This window comes from Macrobrachium rosenbergii, chromosome 26 (genome assembly GCF_040412425.1).
Source record: "Macrobrachium rosenbergii isolate ZJJX-2024 chromosome 26, ASM4041242v1, whole genome shotgun sequence".
NCBI classification, from domain to species: domain Eukaryota; kingdom Metazoa; phylum Arthropoda; class Malacostraca; order Decapoda; family Palaemonidae; genus Macrobrachium; species Macrobrachium rosenbergii.
In genome coordinates this window covers 48,340,467-48,362,296 of record NC_089766.1, presented here as the reverse complement: position 1 = coordinate 48,362,296, position 21,830 = coordinate 48,340,467, and the positions used below count along the sequence as shown (strand labels likewise).

The window sequence follows — 21,830 nt, the reverse complement described above, 5'->3', positions numbered from 1 at the left end:
TATGTACATATATTTAAAGATATATGTACATATACATAACGTGGATATGCTTCTCCAGTAATAATAATAATAATAATAATAATAATAATAATAATAATAATAATAATAATAATAATAATAATATTTAAAGATGGCTTTCGGGAATCTGTTCGATTCCCATTTTCAATCTCAGTTGAAAAGGAGAATCGAACCGATTCCCGAAAGTTCTCTGTACAGATCTTATCTTCAAATATATGTACACATACATGACTGTGGTTTTGTTTCTCCACTATTATTATTATTATTATTATTATTATTATTATTATTATTATTATTATTATTATTATTATTATTATTATTATTATTATTATTATTATTATTATTATTATTATTATTATTCAGAAGATGAAACCTACTCATACGGAACAAGCCCACCAAAGGGGCCACTGACTTGAAATTCAAGCTTCCAAAGAATATTTATTAAGGTGTTCATTAGGAAGAAGTAAGAGGAAGCAAAGGGAAATACAGAAAGAAGAGATAACACTTTATTAAAAAATAAAAATAAAAAATCAATAAATTACCGCAGAAAGAAACGCCAGTCTCCAAGTTCGGCGTTTTGGTGGGGGGCCGGAAGGCGAGAGCTGATAAATAACCCAACTTAGGGGCTAAGTTGCTGCCTTCCTGCAAAATATCCCAACTTTACTGCTGCAGTAACGAGAAGTTGCAAAATATGCAGTGGTGCAAAATATAATTTGGTAATCATCACTCTTGGTGTCATTTGCATGAAATTCGTAATTCGTTCCCCTCTTTATGTCGGAACATTTTTTTTTTCTCAGAATTTATTTTACATTTTCGATAAATTCTCATATATCGATTTCTGCTGAGCTGTTAAAGAAAGCTTTTCCAGAAGTGCAGCACAGTTGCAGCACCTTTTATACAGTGAGTTATGCTGTATTTGTCGGCAGCTTTTAATTTTCTAGAAAGAAAACTATTGTGCCGGCTTTGTCTGTCCGTCCGCACTTTTTTCTGCCCGCCCTCAGGTCTTAAAGACTACTGAGGCTAGATGGCTGCAAATTGACATGTTGATCATCCACCCTCCAATCATCAAACATACCAAATTGCAGCCCTCTAGCCTCAGTAGTTTTTATTTTATTTAAGGTTAAAGTTAGCCTAATCGTGCTTTTGGCAACGATGTAGGACGGGCCACCACCGGGTCGTGGTTAAAGTTTCGCGGGCCGCGGCTCATTACAGCATTATACCGAGACCACCGAAAGATAGATCTATTTTCGGTGGCCTTGATTATATGCTGTACGGAAAACTCGACTGCGCCGAAGAAACTTCGGCTCATTTTCACTTGTTTTTGTATATGTTACAGTCAATATGTGAAATCCAGGGGCTTCACTAAACACGGCGAAACAGTGATTCGTCTCACTTTTCCCCATGTAGTTAAACACGTAAAAGTGATTTGTCTTCCCTTTTTGCTGTGTTTAAATGTCCTAAGTGCATTTGATCTCCCAGGGCTAGTAATAAACATGGGAAACACATTTAACACCCCAGGGGCTAGTCCTAAACACAGTGAAACAGTGTAGATGAATCACTGTTTTGCCATGTTTAGTACTAGCCCCTTGAGGGGATCAAATGCACATAGGGACATTTGATCCCCCAGGGGCTACTACTAAACACGGCAAAACAGTGAAGATGAATCACTGTTTTGCCATGTTTGGTACTAGCCCCTGGGGGAATCAAACGCACTTAGGGACATTTGATCCCCAGGGGCTGGTACTAAACACAGCGAAATACTGTAACATGAAAAATATTTGGAATGATTATGTTATATATTTAGTTTTTTTAGCCAAGCATTTTTCTTGGAGATATTCTGGAAACAGTGCCTATGTATTCAACGAGTCAGTGCTTCTGGATTCCCAGGGAGACGTAGGGCATCGTGCCCCAGGTGATGCTCTGGCAATTCCTTCATCAGCACTGACTCGCTCAGTACATAGGCACTGTTTCCACTGACCTTTGCCCAGAGTATCTCCAAGAAAAATGCTTAGCTAAATAAAATTAAATATATAACGCAATCATCCTAAGTCCTTTTCACATATATATGTCTTCAGTTAAGAATCTACGTGAAACTAATAGATGAACTGGTATATCTATTTGATTTTGTGGAAAACATTTTTGTCGCTCGCTGGATATTGCTTGTTCAGTTTGCAATAATTGAACTCGGAAACATTGTGATGAATTAGTTACCCTCGGGCGTTTACGCCTTAGCGGTCTGGTTGTTTGCAAACTAGTTCTTAACTTTTCTAGCTGCCGTAACTCTAATAACATACGTAGACGATCGCTTTCCCCTTTTACGACTCTTCCCTGAAAACAACAATATATGGATTTGGAAAGAGAGAGAGAGAGAGAGAGCAAAGTAGCCAGTTGCCGAAGATGAACAGAAAAAACATCTATTATAATAATAACATCCGAGTGGCTTTTGTTTGTCCTTTCCCAGGTGACAGTAGGGGAGACATGACACAGCCACCCACCTCCTGCAAACTGGTATGTCCGCCCCAGATGTGGGCGGGGTGGGTAGGGGAATGGGAGGGTAGGGGAGACAGCCAGCCTCCTCCTGCAAACCTGTTTGTCCACCCCAGATGTGGGCGGGGTAGGTAGGGGGATGGGAGGGTAGGGGAGACATCCACCCTCCTCCTGCAAACCTGTTTGTCCGCCCCGGGTGGGGGCGGGGTAGGTAGGTAGGGAATGGTTGGGTAGGGGAGACATGCACCCTCCTCCAGCAAACCTGTTTGTCCGCCCCGGGTGGAGTTGGGGTAGGTAGGGGTCAGGAGGGCAGGTAAGACAACAATGCCGAGTTCCAGCATGCGTAGCACATGCCAACAAGCTCGTAAGTGAATAACTGTTGGACATCATATAAAACATCCTTTTGTGGAAAACGTATTTATTCATCTTCCAAGAGAGAGAGAGAGAGAGAGAGAGAGAGAGAGAGAGAGAGAGAGGCAGGGAAGCTTTGGACTAAAAACAGTATCATTTGTGAATGAAATACATAAAAGAATAATGTACTATGCCACTAAAGCATGGAGAATGAAAATAACCGTCACTTCAGACACACCTAATGCCATACAGTACTAAAGTGGAATGCGTCGGTGGTGAAAAGTTTCAAGATGGACCATAACACAACTTTATAGCGCGATGCGCCATTGTTTTTTTTTCTGACTTGCGTCCCTGGTTACTATGCAGATATTTGTTTGTTGGTTTACTGTTATTTATTTTTTTTTTTTCCTCTTTCATAGTTTCATATTCTGTTGTTGTGGAAGGTTGCTTTGAATAACTACAGCATTTTAAACTTAGCCCACGTGAATGTTTCTTCAAGCTGAATAATAATAATAATAATAATAATAATAATAATAATAATAGTTAAAGCTGTTTTCCCTTGAAAACTATCTCATAGATGATTGTAAAGAGTCCAGTCACTTTAAGGTAATGAGCTTTTTAATAATAATAATAATAATAATAATGAAAAATTGCAGCCTGCGTGCTCTAAAAACTTAAAAACCAGAGAACTTTAAATACAATAATTTCTGTGCACACACACACACACACACACACACACACACACACACACAACAGACGGAAAGAAAATTAGTGTGGTTTTTCAATATAGATTAAGGTGGGTGAATGGGGGTGTTAGACTGGTATTTTCGTGCGGTGCCTGATCTTGTCGATCCATAGGTTATATATGTATGTATGTGTGTGTATGTATGTGTATACATATATGTGTGTGTGTGCATATATATACATATATATATTTATAAACATGAATATATATATGTATACATATAGCTATATATATATATATATATATATATATATATATAATTATATTGTACAATATATAGTTGCTATATGTGATGAATCAGTTTCTAAACGTCCTGTGAAACATATAATGCATTTATTTGCATTTATTTCCTGCGTTGAACAAAGATATTGGTGTCTTCGTTTCCACGTTCTTCGCGTATTCGCGAGGTATCTTTTTATATCACGACCAAAAGCATATTTTTGCCCGCAATCTAATTATCCACTAACCACTTTCATCTCGTCCGTCCTCCGCAAAATCACATTGAATTTTACGTGATCTAATTTGGCCGTCCGTCGCGAAATTAAATTACGGCCAAAATATTTCAACAGCTCAGGAACTTCGAGGAAGCTTTCGTTAGTTGCCGCGTAGGGGGTTAATTGTCGTCAGTGCACCTCATGCGGTACACTGTAGGCGTTACTTAAGGGTCTTTGCAGCGTCCCTTCCATAGCCCCCTAGCTGCAACCTCTTTCATTCCTTTGACTGTACCTCCGTTCATATTCTCTTTCTTCCGTCTGACTATCCACCGTGTTAAACCTTTCAGAACTTACTGTCAGATAACCTTTCAGCGCTGAATGACCTCATAGGTCCCAGTGCTTGGTCTTTGGTTTAAAGTCTATATTCCATTCCGTTCCTTTCTGTAGATGGTTTCTATAGCGACAAAAGATTAATAATAATAATAATAATAATAATCTTCCTCTCCCCAATTACACGTAACAGACGTTAATCATCCATAATACCAGACTGACAGACTGACAGGCAGAACCTAAAAAAACAACCTCCTTGGCAGAAGTAACAAGGTTTTTTTTTTTTTTAAGCCGGGTTTAAGTCGATATGTCAATGCTCTTCAGATGCTGCCCCGTCTCCAGCCTTGGAAAGGCTTTCATGTGTAATGATATGCGGCGCATAATGATATATGCGGCACATAGTGATATATGTGTGTTCGTGTGTATGTATGTATATATATATATATATATATATATATATATATATATATATATATATATATATATATATATATATATATATATATATATATAATATATAAATGCATATATATATTATATATATATGTATATGTATATATATATATAAAATGTATGTATGTATAATCAGTTCAGAAATGAGAGATAAAGAATTACGATTAAAAAGGTTAGCTTGTTAATCAGTACTAAACAAAGGTCAGTAGAAGTAATCAAAATATTTTAGGAAACAGAAATAAAGAATAAAAAGTAAAACGAGTAAAAAATGCGCCGAAGTTTCTTCGGCGCAGTCGAGTTTTCTGTACAGCGTATAATCAAGGCCACCGAAAATAGACCTATCTTTCGGTGGTCTCGGTATAATGCTGTATGAGCCGCGGCCCGTGAAACTTTAACCACGGCCCGGTGGTGGCCTGGCCTATATCGTTGCCAGACCCACAATCATGGCTAACTTTAAACTTAAATAAAATAAAAACCGCTGAGACTAGAGGGCTGCAATTTGGTATGTTTGATGACTGGAGGGTGGATGATTAACATGCCAATTTGCAGCCCTCTAACCTCAGCAGTTTTTAAGATCTGAGGCCGGACAGGAAAAATGTGCGGACGGACAGAAAAAGCCGGCACAATAGTTTTCTTTTCAGAAAAAACTAAAAAGCCAATGTATTTATTGTGAGAACATTTGTACCACTTCCCCCCAAGGAACAAAAAAAAAAACCACGTAATTAATAAAATGATGAAAATACCCCCAAAACATAAATAAAAAATCAAAGCAAATCAGAAATAAAAAAAAAAGTTAGTGACTGAAAATATGGGAAATATGAAAAACATATTAGTCAAAACACCTATTGGGAGAAATATTTTTCCCCCCATATCTGAAAATAGTATGGAAATGGAACCTCCTACCCCCACCCCCACCCTCTACCACTTCCACCCCTCAAAAAAATCTTATTCAGAGTGATATTTTCCCCTCGGCTGAATTTAGTTAGAGAGAGAGAGAGAGAGAGAGAGAGAGAAATTAGGATGCCCCTGCAATCTGCCTTCATAGAAATAGGGAATTATCAAAGGCGGTTGATCAAAGAGAAGTTCTAATTATGGCCCACGTAATCATAATTAAAGTGGCCGACAAGAAATGGTCTCGCTTTTATGGCAGAGTAAACAGACGTACACGCTTTCGAATAGAAGTGTTTCGAGTTCCTAATAGGACCTTAATTACGGCTGGGAAAGACGTTTGTGTCCCCCGCGCGTCGTTGGGCAGACGTCAGAGTGATACGAGGCACGTGAGTGGGAAAAACTGACATTGAAGTATATTCTCATCAAAGGGGTATTATCTGTTATCTGCGCCATTTAAGTCTGATACGGGGGAAATCAAATAAAGCGAGTTTTCTGTACAGCGTATAATCAAGGCCGCCGGAAATGGATCCGTCTTTCGGTGGTCTCGGTATAATGCTGTATGAGCCTCGGTCCATGAATCTTGAACCACGGCACGATTATGGCTAAATTTAACCTTAAATAAAATAAAAACTACCGAGGCTAGAGGGCTGTAATTTGGTATGTTTGATGATTGGAGGGTGGGTGATCAACATTCCAATTTGCAGCCCTCTAGCCTCAGGAGTTTTTAAGATTTGAGGGCGGACAGAAAAAGTGCGGACTGACAGACGAATAACCAACCCAATAGTTTTCCTTTACAGAAAACTTGAAACCAACATCATAATTGTCAACATAAACCATCGTTTCAAAATTCGACTTACTGTATTGCATTACACAAAGACTGAATTAAAATTAAAAAAGAAATTTAGAGAGCTGGCATATTCGAGATTCCATCTAGAAAGTCACAAAAGCAGGACGCGAGAGATTCCACCAGACCAGTAATACTTCCGGCCATAAAATTCTCCGTATCAAACACCAACCCCTCTCTCTCTCTCTCTCTCTCTCTCTCTCTCTCTCTCTCTCTCTCTCTCTCTCAACCTGCTTCCCTTTTCTTTTAGAACAGAGATATTTCAGTTAAAAAGGACGTCGCTTTCGGGGGTTGGGGCGGTTTTTAGAAGTGGGAGTTTCCAAATCATCGCACACTAATCGGCAGAGTTGAAAGCCAGCAAACGGGCGGAGTTTTCACTTGGCCGTTGGAAGGAATACCTTGCGATCGGTCCGAAAGAATCCTGGGTTGGAAAATTGCCTCCCAGCGACGTTTTGCTACCTGGCGTTACTTGTTCCCGCTGCTACTGGACGGTTAGATCCGAGCATTATTGCTAAAAAGGGGAAAGTCTAAATTCTACATTCCGTTCCATTCTTCCTTTTCCTTCCGGGACCGAATAACGCGCGGCAGTTATTTCAGGTTTGCCAGGGAGAGGAGCGTAAAGTGTTGCGTCATTCAGATAAGAAGAAGAGATAAGGCTGGGAGCGCAATAGGGTTTAAATCTGCTCTGATAAGCAAAGCCTCGGGAGCTGAAGTGCTTAATTCCAGTCGATGCTGCAGCAGCAGCTTCGGAAACCTGTCTTGAGACTTCACCCTCATTTTCCCCCTTCTTCTTCTTCTTCTTCTTCTTTCTTGGGTTTTTTTCTTTTCTTTGTCAGATTAGATAAGGAAATTGCCTTTGGCTTTATTTTCGTCGTGGGATGAAACGTAGAATTAAAGAAGTGAGAGAGGTTCGTATCTTAGTAAGAACACACAAAAACGCACACACACACACGTACAAAGGAATAAGGATACTTACATTACTATTGATTATTAATCAAAATGATTAAACATTCGTATAGATCAATACGAAAAGGCCATTACCTTGTAGAGCAAGCATCCTATGAGAGAGACTGTTCTTTAACTTGATAAATAGCAAAAACAGATTCAAGAGAATTATAAATGACAGCAAACAGCCAGAAAAAGTAATGTACACGTCTATGAAAAGCGATGTGTCCATATATTTTTTTGTGTGTGTGTAACACAAAATGGCCTGTGGTTGTTGAACTCTGCGTTTAAGCATCATATCTTAATTAAGAAAATAGAGAGAAACTTCATGCAACTGATATATTGTAGGCTCAGTGTAAGCACAAAATGACGCAAACATTGCAGCCATCTTTGACAGGACAGGTACACCGTATTCTTTGGAAGTTTGAATGCAAGTCAGTGGCCCCTTTGGTGGGCTTGTTCCATATGAATAGGGTTCATCTACTGAATAATAATAATAATAATAATAATAATAATAATAATAATAATAATAATAATAATAATGAGGGACGACATGTGTAAATACATATTGTCTCGTAATCTAAATCAGAATTATGAACAGATGACTGGCAATCAATACTTCTGTCAATAAAGGTTTCTTTCTAGAACTCTTTTGTCACAGACGATCTGAGAAAGAAAATCTTCATTGGCTTATGAAGGTATTGTTGGATGACCTTAGGAGAAATTATAAGATTATGGTCAGAGTATTTGCATTTTACTAGAAATTCGGCTCATTATAAGATATTTTCCATTTCCCAATGGTTTTTCACCTCTTAGGGGTGGCAGCGCCGTCAGTGCACTTCATGTGGTGCACTGTGGGCGTTACTGAAGGCCCTTTGCAGCGTCCCTTCGGCCTCCTAGCTGCAACCCCTTCCATTCCTTTTACTGTACCCCGTTCAAATTCTCTTTCTTCCATCTTACTTTCCTCAACCCTCTCCTAGCAATTGTTTCATAGTGCAACTGCGAGGTATTCCTCCTGTTACACTTTTCAAACCTTTTTACTGTCAATATCCCTTTCAGCGCTGAATGACCCCATAGGTCCCAGCGCTTGGCTGTTGGCCTAAATCCTATAGTATGTTCTATTTTATTCTAATGGTTTTTCACTGAAAAATCTGGGGAATTAGTGTGAAATTCTAACATGACTCAAAGGACGATTGTTAGCAGGTCTAGGACACTGGAACCGCGCCCCCCAACCCCCCTCCTCTTCGCACTGACCTAATCTTTTTATAGACGGTGTTTCTTCAGCCACATGGAATTTAGAATTTTAAGTGTCATTCTTGGTTACATGTTAACTTTTCATCAACATAGCCAGGTGATCTCTCTTACTGTGTCACAAAATTCTGTAATCATAGATCAATATAGCTGGGTTATCTCGCCTTCTGTGTCAAAGAAATTCCATATTTGACCAACATAGACGGATTATCTCACCTTCTGCGTCACAAAAATTCCATATTCTTTGATCAATATAGCCGGATTATCTCACCTTCTATGTCACAAAAATTCCATATTTGACCAACATAGCCGGATTATCACACCTTCTGCGTCACAAAAATTCCATATTCTTTGATCAACATAGCCTGGTTATCTCACATTCTTTGTCACAAAATTTTGTAATCTTGTATCAACATAGCCAGATTATCTCACCTTCTGTGTCACAAAAATTCCATATTCCTTGACCAACATAGCTGGGTTATCAGCATTACCAACATAGCCGGTTATCTCACATTCTTTGATCAACAAAATTCTGTAATTTTGGAATCAACATTAGCTAGATTATCTCTGTCTGTGTCACAAAAATTCCATATTCCTCGACCAACATAGCCAGGTTATCTCACATTCTGTCACAAAATTTTGTAATCTTTGACCAACATAGCCGGATTATCTCATATTCTGTCACAAAAATTCCATATTCCTTGACCAACATAGCCAGATTATCTCACCTTCAGTGTCACAAAATTCCATATTCTTTGATCAGCATAGCCGTGTTATCTCAAAATCTGTGTCACAAAAATTCTGTATTCTTTGATCAACATAGCTGGGTTATCTCACCTTCTGTCACAAAAATTCCATATTCTTTGATCAACATAGCCGTGTTATCTCACAATCTGTGTCACAAAAATTCTGTAATCTTTGACCAACATAACTGGATTATCTCTCCATCTGTGTCACAAAAATTCTATATTCTTTGATCAACATACCAGGATTATGTCACCTTCTGTGAGAACTCTCTCCTGAGGAGATTAACGTTTTTGTACTTTTTTTCGGTCAAATTTTGAATATTGTTCCCCTATTTGTTCTTCAGCTGATGAACAATATGTTAAATTGTTTGATAAAATCTAGAGCTCTTGTGAATTTCTTATCCCAGATCAATATTAACCTCCTACACCGTCATTCAGCCAGAGATGATTGTGCATGTTTTCTAAAATTGTTAATATTTATGTCCGTCCCATAGAAATAAAGCTTCCCAGACTATACTATCCACCACGCAGTACTAGATATGACTTAATCCCGAGGGTCTTGCATGTACTGTGTTGAGGTTCCACACCACACAATCCAATAGAAGTTTTCTTCTAGATTTGACAGAGTACTGAGACACCATACATCCCAAGAGAAGTTTTCTCCTAGATTTTTACTAAGTACTGAAATTTTTCTCCAAATCCTATAGCAGAAACGTTAGAAGTTTCGAAGTTCAATTCTTGTTTGCTTAGGAGATTCAAGCAAGTCCCATTTCATATATATATATATATATTTGGGATATATATATATATATATATATATATATATATATATATATATATATATATATATATATACGTGTGTGTGTTTTTCCTTGATGCGTTTCGTTAATCATTTATTCTTTACACTTGTTGTTTTATCGTAACTACAGTATAATGTTCTCCCCATTGGAGTTCATTGGCTGTTCCTGCTAGGGTTGCAGTTTGGCCATTAATCGTCATCACAATCGTCATCATAATCATCGTCATAATCGTCGTCACAATCGTCATCATAATCATCATCATAATCGTCATCATAATCATCGTCACAATCGTCATCATAATCGTCATCATAATCATCATCATCATCGTAATCGTCATCATAATCGTCGTCACAATCGTCATCATAATCATCATCATTATCGTCATCATAATAATCATCATAATGGTCACCATAATAATCATCATAATGGTCAACATAATCGTCATCATAATCATCATCATAATCATCATCATCATAATGGTCATCATAATCATAAAAAACGATGCAGAAGACAAAACTGAATCAGTTTTCATATAAAGCCTTTGATATCTTCCTCAATTACGATGACATAGCTTAAACTTATCTTTTACGTGTAATGTAATTGCGAAATTAAGATATGCATGTATATACGTATAACATTATATATATATATATACATATACATATACATTATATATATATATATATATATATATATATATATATATATATATATATATATATATGTATATGTATATATATATATATATATGTATGTATGTATGTGTGTTAATGTGTCACTTACTCAAACGTGACTTCTTATATTCAAAAGCGTTAAGACACAAATGTCGTTTAATATCAGATTCACTACACTGTAATTTGGGAATCACTTACGCCCGTGGGCGTCGGTCTGCCTCCGCCCAAGCCGGGTGGTCCAAACCTTGTTCTCTCTTAGACGAGGGTCATAATCACTGTCTATTGTATCCATATATCTATTTATATACCTACGTAGTGAATTATGTACCTGGCAGTTGTTCAGCTATAGTGGTTTCAGCATCCAGGGTGGAGAGGGGGGCGGGGCATGGACTAGCAACCTCATCCCCCCCAAAAAAAAATTGAAGTCAGAGGCTCTGAAGGAATGTGTGCAGAGTGGTTATATATATATATATATATATATATATATATATATATATATATATATATATATATATATATATACACATGTATACTTATATAAATTTCATTTCATCAAAGGCTGACGCCCATTATCGATCAGAAAGCCGGTTGGAAAAAAAAGTAAAAAGAGAAAAAAGAAAAATGTAAATGAAAAGCTGGAAAAACGAGAAATACCTTTTACCTGTACTCCCAGATAGACTCACCTACTAGCAGAACGAGCACCAGTGCGAAGCCAATAGTTTTACCGAGCATCTTGAAAATGGCGGGATTTCCTTCTGCTCCGCTTCTTCTTCTTCTTCCTATTCTCGACCCTAATAGGCCTGAAGAACTCCTCCTCCTTGGGTTAATGAAAAAGGGGAAATATTCCGGAGGAAGTTATTGAGGAAGGAAGTTGTTGTTCCGTCAGCTGACTTTTAAAACAACTCGGCCAAAGCTCTCCGAAGTTTAGTGTCAATTTCTCCCCCCCGCGGAAGAATTGGCGGTATCTGTCAACTCTTCGCTGTGGGATCTTTTTTGGTAGTCGAATACCTTTTATGAGCTCTTTATTTTTTTCACTCTTAGATCTATGTGAAGGTCAGTGGACGTTATACTCTTTCTTAAAACACATCGAAGGGCTCTATTCCTTTTTTTAAATTTCCTGAAACAAGAATGGCAGGCGCGAGAATGAAGTATGAAGTTGCGCAGAGATCGATATCCCGTATGTGTGAATATATAATTTCGATGTAAAAAGTTCTGGAAGTTTTTTCCAATCTTTTAATTAATAATCAGCATCTACGAAAACGCCTTTTGCACCATTTGACGACGGAAATAGTTTCGGAAGCGATTCAACTCTGAACTTCGCTGTGGAAAGAAAACGAAACCAAACCAGTGAAAGTTTTTAACGACAAATCAGAGAAATAAACCAGCGAAGTCTCGCATTCTACGGAGGCGCCCCGTCACCTTCCACAAGCCCTTCTCGCCTGGCGGTGAAAGAGAGAAGAGGGAGATATAGGACAGAGCGGTACACAACGCACGTCCTCGCACATCGACGTGTGGCCCGGTACTGCCTGCCTCTGCCTGTCTGTGTCTGGGCAATTCTAGACTGGAGCAAGATCCATCCACCACCGGGAGCAGGTCGGCGACATCACCCTGAGAGAGAGAGCCCCTCTCTCTCTCTCTCTCTCTCTCTCTCTCTCTCTCTCTCTCTCTCTCTCAGTTTTCGAAATGGGGTTTGCAACCGTGTTTTTCATATTTGTTCCCCGCCATGTTGCTTTTATTGGAATTTAACTCTTTCGCTTGTCCAAGAATGTTTTTGTGCTCGTGATGGTAAGGAAAGAGGTCACGTTCCCGGCGACAAAAATATCTCAAAAGTTTATTTGAACTTTGTATATATCTCGTGTATATTTTCCTTTGCTAAGGGGAGAAAGTAGCTTTTTCATACTTTACGTGAAGCTCATTCACACACACACACACACACACATACAAGACATTCTTACGCAACTTGCACTTCTCTTGTTGCACTGTCAGCGTTTACGTGACTTTGCCCCGTTATGCCTCGGTCTACTAAATGAATCAGTTACCTAGATTACCTGTAACGAATTCTTTCAGTTCCGAAGCGACGTGTAGCCTAATTCCCTTTATTGCAGTGGAGCTTGTGAGGCGAATAAGAAAAATTATAATCAGTAAAAAGATCCTGAAGTCTTTTATCCCTCAAAACCGTTGGACTGTTGAACAGTCTCCCTGAGGTTGTCAATTAGAACCTCAGAATTTCAGGCGAGGATCCAGCCGTCCCTTCCCTTGCTACCCTAAAACAATTTACCTTTTGTTTTATTAATTCATTTATGTCTTTATCTACTTATTTGTTTGTTTGTTTATTAAATAATCCGTTTTCTTTTGTAGTATCTGATCTCTTTTTTCTGTATTTCCTGGTAATTTTCAGTAAATTCTTTCAAATGAACACCTTAATATTCTTTGGAAGCTTGAATTTCAAGTCAGTGGCTCCTGTTGGCTTGTTTCATTCGAACTGGGTTTTATCTACTGAATAATAATAATAATAATAATAATAATAATAATAATAATAATAATAATAATAATAATAATAATAATAATAAGAAGAAGAAGAAGAAGAAGAACAAGAAGAAGAAGAAGAAGAAGAAAGCCGAATTCCACCCTGAAAGCTGAATATATTCTGAAAAAAAAGACAGAATTGTCCATCATGTTCTTGACACAAATATAAAGAAATAAATTTTTGTAAAATTCAAGGAAATGCATTTTAATACGTTGAGTTCATCAGTGATTACTCTTGGAGATAATATATAAATAAAGAATAATATTTATTTTCATATAAACAGAATATACCTTTCTTTTGGTGACCTTCCTGTCAACGCGTCAGTGCACCTCACGTGGTGCACTGTAGGCGTTACTTCAGGGTCTTTGCAGCGTCCATTCCTTAGGGCACCAGTTGCAACCTCTCTCATTTCTTTTACTGTACCTCCGTTCAGATTCTTTTTTCTTCCATCTGACGTTCCACCTTCTCTAACAATTGTTTCCTAGTGCAACTGCTTTGAGGTTTTCCTCCAGTCACACCTTTCAGACCTTCTTACTGTCAGTTTCCCATTCAGCACTGAGTGACCTCATAGGTCCCAACGCTTGGCCTCTGGCCTAAATTCTATATTCTGTTCTGTTCTCTTCTTATCATACTGACTGTTCTGTGTGTTTCTGGGCCTATGGCTGTCCCGCCTGCCAATAAAACTAATCCTCTTGGGACTTCGAGGAAGGGAGAGCGAGTCGGGGAGGGGGGAGGGGGTTTGGGGGTGGGGGCTTATTCGTGTACAGGTATGTTTTTTTTTTTCCTGTGATTTGGTTTAGTGTTTATGTTTAGGTTCATGTTCTTTTTGCTGTTTCTGAGCTGCGTTTGAATGTGTTGTAAGGGGATGTTTCGCTTGTAAACATTGATGTTTTACTTATAAAAATTAATATTTTACTTGTAAACATTGATGTTTTACTTGTAAACATTGATGTTTACTTGTTAAAATTGATATTTTACTTGTAAACATTGATGTTTTACTTGTAAATATTGATGTTTTACTTGTAAATATTGATGTTTTACTTGTAAACATTGATGTTTTACTTGTAAATATTGATGTTTACTTGTAAATATGTTCAATTGTAAACACTGATGTCTTACTTGTAACTATTGATGTTTTGCTTGTAGACATTGATATTTTACTTGTAAACATTGATGTTTACTTGTAAGCATTGATGTTTTACTTGCAAACATTGATGTTTTACTTGTAAACATTGATATTTTACACATAAACATTGATGTTTATTATTAACATTGATTTTGTAAAATTATTTTACTTGTAAACATTGATATTTTACTTGTAAACATTGAAGTTTACTTGTAAACATTGATATTTTACACATAAACATTGATGTTTATTATTAACATTGGTCTTTACATGTAAAAATTGACATTTTACTTGTAAACATTGATATTTTACTTGTAAACATTGAAGTTTACTTGTAAACATTGATATTTAATGCATAAACATTGATGTTTATTATAAACATTGATGTTAACATGTAAAAATTGACATTTTACTTGTAAACAGTGATGTGTAACTTGTAAACATTATTTTATTTGCCAACATTGACGTGTACTTGTAAACATTGATGTTTTCTTGTAAACATTGATGTTTTACTTGTAAACATTTAGATTTTACTTATAAGCATTGATGTTTTACTTGTAAACATTGATGTTTACTTGTAATTATTGAAGTTGTTTTACTTGTAAACATTGATGTTTACTTGTAATTATTGAAGTTTATTTGTAAACATGGATTTTTACTTGTAAACATGGATATTTTACTTGTAAACATTACTGTTTACTAGTAAACATTGATATTGTACTTCTAAAAATGGATGTGTACTTGTAAACATTAATGTTTACTTATAAACATTGATGTTTACTTGTAAAAATTGATGTTTTACCTGTAAGCATTGATGTTTACTTGTAAACATTGATAATTTGCTAGTAAACATTATAAATGTTCGGTTTTTTCACTACATTAATTGAAGGGTGTGGCTTCTGTGGCTTCATTAACTTATTCATTCATTCACTTATTTATTCACTGAGTTTTTTCCCTATTTATTTAATTATTATTTACGCATTTTATACTTATTTCTTTATGTATAGTAATCAGTAACAATAGTGAACTCATTATTGATTCTGTCTGCATCAGTTTCAGGGTATGTGGGTTGCTTAAACTGCATTTATTTCCATTGTCATCAAAAACACGAGTATTTAGATGCTTTTGTGATCATGATAGTGTATATTGTATTTCATTCGTCTGTGATTGTCGTTCATATCTACTTTTCTTTGTTCAGAATTATTAATTTTTTGGTGCCGATGAACGCTGCGCAAAAGTAAATTTCAGAAAACTATCGTGCATATATGTGTATATATGTATGTATATATATGTATATATATATATATAATTAGTCAGAATACAAACAATTTTGCAAATGAAACTCCCAGCAAAAAGCAATGTCCAGACCTATGAGGAGGTACAATTTAGTACAGAAGGTCCATGTGAACTAACGAAAACTTTCAGACTAAACCAATGTCAGGTGACACATCCCTAATTAAATGATGTATCACCTTAGGCCCTTGATGTGCCTTGCCCTTTAGAAATTGGGACGGTGACTCTTCTTCTTCTTCTTCTTCTTCTTCTTCTTCTTCTTCTTCTTCTATGTGGGGGTCGATTTTTCTGACAGCTTAACTCCTCCACCTGGCTCGGTCGAACCCATCGTCCTCTGACAATTGTGTGTCTGTCAGGTCTTCTCTAACTACATCCATCCACCTTCGCTTTGGTGTTCCTCTGGCTCTCCCACCAGGCACCTCCATCTGCATCACTCTCCTCGCTACTTATGGCTCATCCGTTCTCATCACATGGCCATACCACTGCAGTCTTCTTTCCTGGACCTTCTTTGATGTTCTACGACTTTAGTATTTCCTCTCATCCTTTCATTTTTTTATCCACTATTGGTCCAATATCTTCGTTCTTTGCAGTATATACCTCAGACTGCTTGCTTAAAGCTATTATTATTATTATTATTATTATTATTATTATTATTATTATTATTATTATTATTATTATTATTATTATTATTATTATTATTATTATTATTATTCAGAAGATGAAACCTATTCATATGGAACAAGCCCACCAAAGGGGCCATCGACTTGGAATTCAAGAAGCTTCCAAAGAATATTAAGGTGTTCATTAGAAAGAAATAAGAGGATGTAAAGGGAAATACAGAAAGAAGAGATCCCACTTATTGAAAAAAATAAATTAATAAATAGATAAAAATGTATCAAAATGCAAGAAGAAAAGTATTAGGGTAGCAATGCATCGCACCTTCGCTTGAACTTCTGAAGAAGAAGTTCCAACTGCACGCCATCCTCAGAAGGGAGTCTGTTCCACAGTCCAGCGGTGTGAGGAGGAATAAAGGACCTCTGGAACTCTGGAGAAGTTCGACAGCGAGGCAAAACATTGACAGCATATTGGTGCTTCAGCTGTTCAGGGAATCTGGTTGCTGTCGCTTGCTAGGTGATAACTCTGATGCTCCCAGATGCCCTGAGTAAGAATACCCTTTGGAAGGAGACATTTGACTTACCTTAGGGATTGTCCTCGAATGCAACAACAGCCTCTTGGAATTGGAATTGGAATATAAGCTTTAGGCCAGAGGCCAAGCGCTGGGACCTATGGGGTCATTCAGCGCTGAAAGGAAAATCGAGGATAATGGTTTGACAGGTGTAACAGGGGAAAACCCTTATGCAATTGCACTATGAAACAATTGTTAAGAGAGGGTTGAGGAAAGTAAGATGGAAGAAGGAGAATACGAACGGAGGTGCGGTAAAAGGATTGAAAGCCGTTGCAACTAGGGGCCGAAGAGACACTGCAAACATCCTTACTTTCCTCAACCCCTCCTAACAGTTGATTCATAGTGCAACTGCTTTGAGGTTTTCCTCCTGTTACACCTTTCAAACCTTTCTACTTTCAATTTCCCTTTTAGCGCTGAATGGCCCTATAGGCCCCAGCACTTGGCCTTTGGCGTCAAGTCTATATTCTATTCTATTCTATTGCTAATCTGACAATAAGCTGTAGGTCCCGTTGCTAAGTAACCAATTGGTTCTTAGCCACGTAAAATAAGTCTAATCCTTCGGGCCAGCCCGCTCTAGGAGAGCTGTTAATCAGCTCAGTGGTCTGGTTAAACTAAGGTATACTTAACTTCTAGCAGTTCTGAATGAAATTTCAACCTGCCGAGAAATAAAATTTTGAATTTTAACAATTCTCTAAATGCACTACGGTCCCCGGGTAAGATTGATGCAAAATATCGACTGGTCATGCAGAAAATACCAGTAGTTCTCAGGTCATCGGGGTTGGGGACTAGCAAGCATCAGTGTTATGGGCTCTGAATGGATAGACAACTTAGAGAAGATTCCTTTTCCGATTGAAGGTTTTCTGTCTTACATGTCAACAAATTATCTAATCTATTCACTACTTAGATTAACAGGGAACACAATGGACTTCAATAGAAAGAATGCCTAATCTGCTCCGCTCTTGCTGGGGATTCGAAATTATAAAATTCAAAGAAATTGGGGTCAAAACACTTCGCTTGGTCAAATCTTAGTTCCCTAGGTAACAAAACTCACTGGAGAATCTTGATTGACCGATTTATAGATTTTTTAGGCATACATGCCAAGCACTGGGGCAACTAAGGCCATTCATCGCTGAAACGGAAATTGACAGTAAAAGTTCGAAAGGTGTAACAGGAGGAAAACCTCAAAGCAGTTGCACTATGAATCAACTGTCAGGAGAGGATTGAGGAAAGTAAGATGGAAGAAAGAGAATACGAACGGAGGTACAGTAAAAGGAATGAAAGCAGTTGCACCTAGGGGCCGAAGGGACGCTGCAACGACCCTTAAGTAATGCCTACATTGCACCGCAAGAGGTGGACTGACGGCGCTACCCCCCTACGGGGTCACTGGAGAATCTGAGCAGAAAATTGTGGAAATGAGTAAATCATCTCTCTCTCCTATTAATCAGCTTAGAATCGACAACGCGCGAATGAAATGTGGGTAATTTCCCACTTTGCAGCGAGTTCTTGATCAGTTTGCCTCTGTGCAACTTGCTGATCGAGTGGTCTATAGCCTTGGCAAGTTGTAAAGACCTTTGAAATGAGTGCCTGGATGAAGAGGCTAATTACCCTCTTTCCAGTTCTCGCAATTTCGATTTGAATGCAGAAGTTGGTTTTTGTCATTAATTATACCAGATGAATTATCTAGAGGGGCAAATTATCTTCTAAGTCGATGAATAAGTAGTTTTAACAACAAAAACAAAAACAAGTGAAAAAATGCGCCGAAGTTTTTTCGGCGCAAACGAGGTTTTCTGTCCAGTCGCTACACCGTATAATCAATAAATCTATCTTTCGATGGTCTCGGTATAATGCTGTATGAGGCGCGGCCCATGAAACTTTAACCACGGCTTGGTGAGGCCTATCCTCTATCGTTGCCAGAAGCACGATTATGGCTAATTTAACCTTAAATAAAATGAAAACTACTGAGGCTAGAGGGCTGCAATTTGGTATGTTTGATGACTGGAGGGTGGATGATCAACATACCAATTTGCAGCCCTCTAGCCTCAGCAGTTTTTAAGATATGAGGGCGGACAGAAAAAGTGCGGACAGAATAAAGTGCGGACGGACAGACAAAGCCGGCACAACAGTTTTCTTGTACAGAAAACTAAAATCCAGTCAGGCAGTTAATTATCCAACAGGCTTGCAAACCACACACGGACAGTTTCCACCCCAACAAAAAATGCGCATTGGTCTCTCTCTCTCTCTCTCTCTCTCTCTCTCTCTCTCTCTCTCTCTGTCTAGTGCTTGATGCAGCAAGCTCTGGAAAGCACTAGACGCACATCCAGATCTCGTCAAGTACTCGGAAGAAGTTGGAAGCACGCAGGAAAGATCTACGAGGGATGGGGGGGGGGGGGGGGGGAACTCCTCAGCCAATTGTCTTCTTCTTGAATTATGACAAAAGAAGGGGCGGCACATCCTGTTTATCTTCGTCCAGCATATATATATATATATATATATATATATATATATATATATATATATATATATATATATATATATATATATATATATATTATGTATGTATGTATGTATATAGAAATGTATATAATATATATCTATACATACACACACACATATATATATATATATATATATATATATATATATATATATATATATATATATATAGAGAGAGAGAGAGAGAGAGAGAGAGAGAAGGTTATATCTAATCTGGTTAATTGAAAGCATCAAACTGTATAAATAAATATAATGTAAAGTACATAAACGAAGTATAAAAATTTTAATATAATAAAAAAAAAGCAAGAAACTTAAGGCTAAGTAATTAAACTAACAAACAAATAGAGAGAGAGAGAGAGAGAGTAAACACTCCCAGCCAACAGATAGCACGGATTTAGGCTCCCAGGTAGAAATTGCATTTTGATGTACCCCGCAATTTCTTTTAATTGACACCCGGAAAGGAAAAGTGGGATTGAAGCTGTGTCGTAATGAGAGTTATTTTTCATAGTATTTATGTTTGTATATATATATATATATATATATATATATATATGTATGTGTGTATATGTGTATGTGCGTGTGCATATATACATACATACTGTATATATACATGTCTATATGTGTGTGTGTATTTGCGATAAAGGTGACTGTATGCGTGTGTGAGTGTGTATATTCATAAAAAGTGTCTACTTATACTTTAACGTCAACCACTCAAACTAATATGTTATCATTGTAATAAATCTGACATCATTGTAAGGGTTAGTTGTATTGTATATTATTTATCAAATACAATGTCGAAATGTACTCGTATTATGTATCAAATTCAATACAATGTGTCATTAATCAAATGCAATATCAGATATATTAATTATCAAATATAATATACTATTTTTATCAAATACAATGTATTATTTATCAAATGCAATATATTATTTATCAAATACAATATACTATTTATCAAATACAACACAATATTTATCAAATACAAAAACATATTATTTATCAATACAACATAATGTATTATTTATCAAATACGGTATCAAATACATTATTTATCAAATACAGTATCAAATATATTATTTATCAAATACTATATCAAATATATTATTTATCGAATATAATGATAAATATCGTATTGTTTATCAAAAGCAAATTAGTGAATTAAAAGTCTATATTTTCTTTAAGTGAGACGTTTGGTCCCATCAAGATGGTTCGTGAAGAGTAGGGGCAGTCGGTAAGAAAAACGTGCGTGCGTGTCACAGATCTCACGACGTTCACGACCCAATATAGACCTGGGTCACGAGATGAGGATTCCTTGATGCTGGAAGAAGAAGAAGAAGAAGTAGTTTCGTGACTTTGTCCTAAATCTTCCCGAACCCCGTAGGAGGATTAGTGCCGTCAGGGCACCTCACGTGGTGTACTGTAGGCATGAATTAAGGGTCTTGGAGCGACCTTTCGGGCCCTAGCTGCAACCGCTTTCGTTCATTTTAATGAAACTCTGTCCATATTCCCTCTTCATCTTACAATCTACTCTCTCTTCATAGTGCAACTGCGAGGTTTTCCTCCTGTTACACCTTCCAAACCTTTTACTGTCAATTTCTCTTTCAACGCTGAATGGCCTTGTATGTCCCAGCACTTGGCCTATGTCCTAAATCCTGTATTCTGTTTGTTCTAATATTCATGACCCAATATAGACCTGGGTCACGAGATGAGGATTCCTTGATGTTGGAAGAAGAAGAACTGTCACGACTTTGTCTTAAATCTTCCTGAACGCTGTTAAAATAAACATTATTGTTCTTAGGGTTTTTTTATCTTTTAGGTGTAATAATATAATAGGCTTGAAACTTATTCAATTCATATTCTAATGTTGATTTTAGAGCTCAGTATTATTTATTTAAAATGTAAACGATGACTTCTATCTTACCATGTGATTGAAATGTGCTATATACTGTACATACATTATTACTTCTACAGTTTATTATGAGTACACATGTATATCGTTTTTACTTTCAAGATATATGTATATATACATATATATATATATATATATATATATATATATATATATTTTTATATATTATATATATATATATATATACGGTATATATATAATTATACATTTTTGCAACAGCCAAAAGGAAATATTGAAAATTATAAGTACCCAGCGCTTTCGTGTTATTAATATTTACATCTTCAGGACACAGTACAAAGTGAAAGACTGTACCCTGAAGAGGTG

At 36.9% G+C, this 21,830-nt stretch overlaps 2 protein-coding genes across 2 annotated transcripts in view; one reads left to right on the top strand and one right to left on the bottom strand.

Annotated features, from left to right (window-relative positions):
• The window catches only part of LOC136853178 (uncharacterized), a 551,704-nt gene extending 539,172 nt beyond the window's left edge, over positions 1-12,532 (bottom strand). Inside the window, exon 1 of the mRNA XM_067128514.1 lies at positions 11,653-12,532. Within this exon, the coding sequence (XP_066984615.1) occupies positions 11,653-11,701 (49 nt within the window). The 5' untranslated portion in view covers positions 11,702-12,532. The remainder of the gene's footprint in view (positions 1-11,652) is intronic.
• Positions 1-21,830, top strand: part of LOC136853176 (CDAN1-interacting nuclease 1) — a 218,107-nt gene that overhangs the window by 168,668 nt on the left and 27,609 nt on the right. The gene's annotated exons all lie outside the window — the stretch shown is intronic.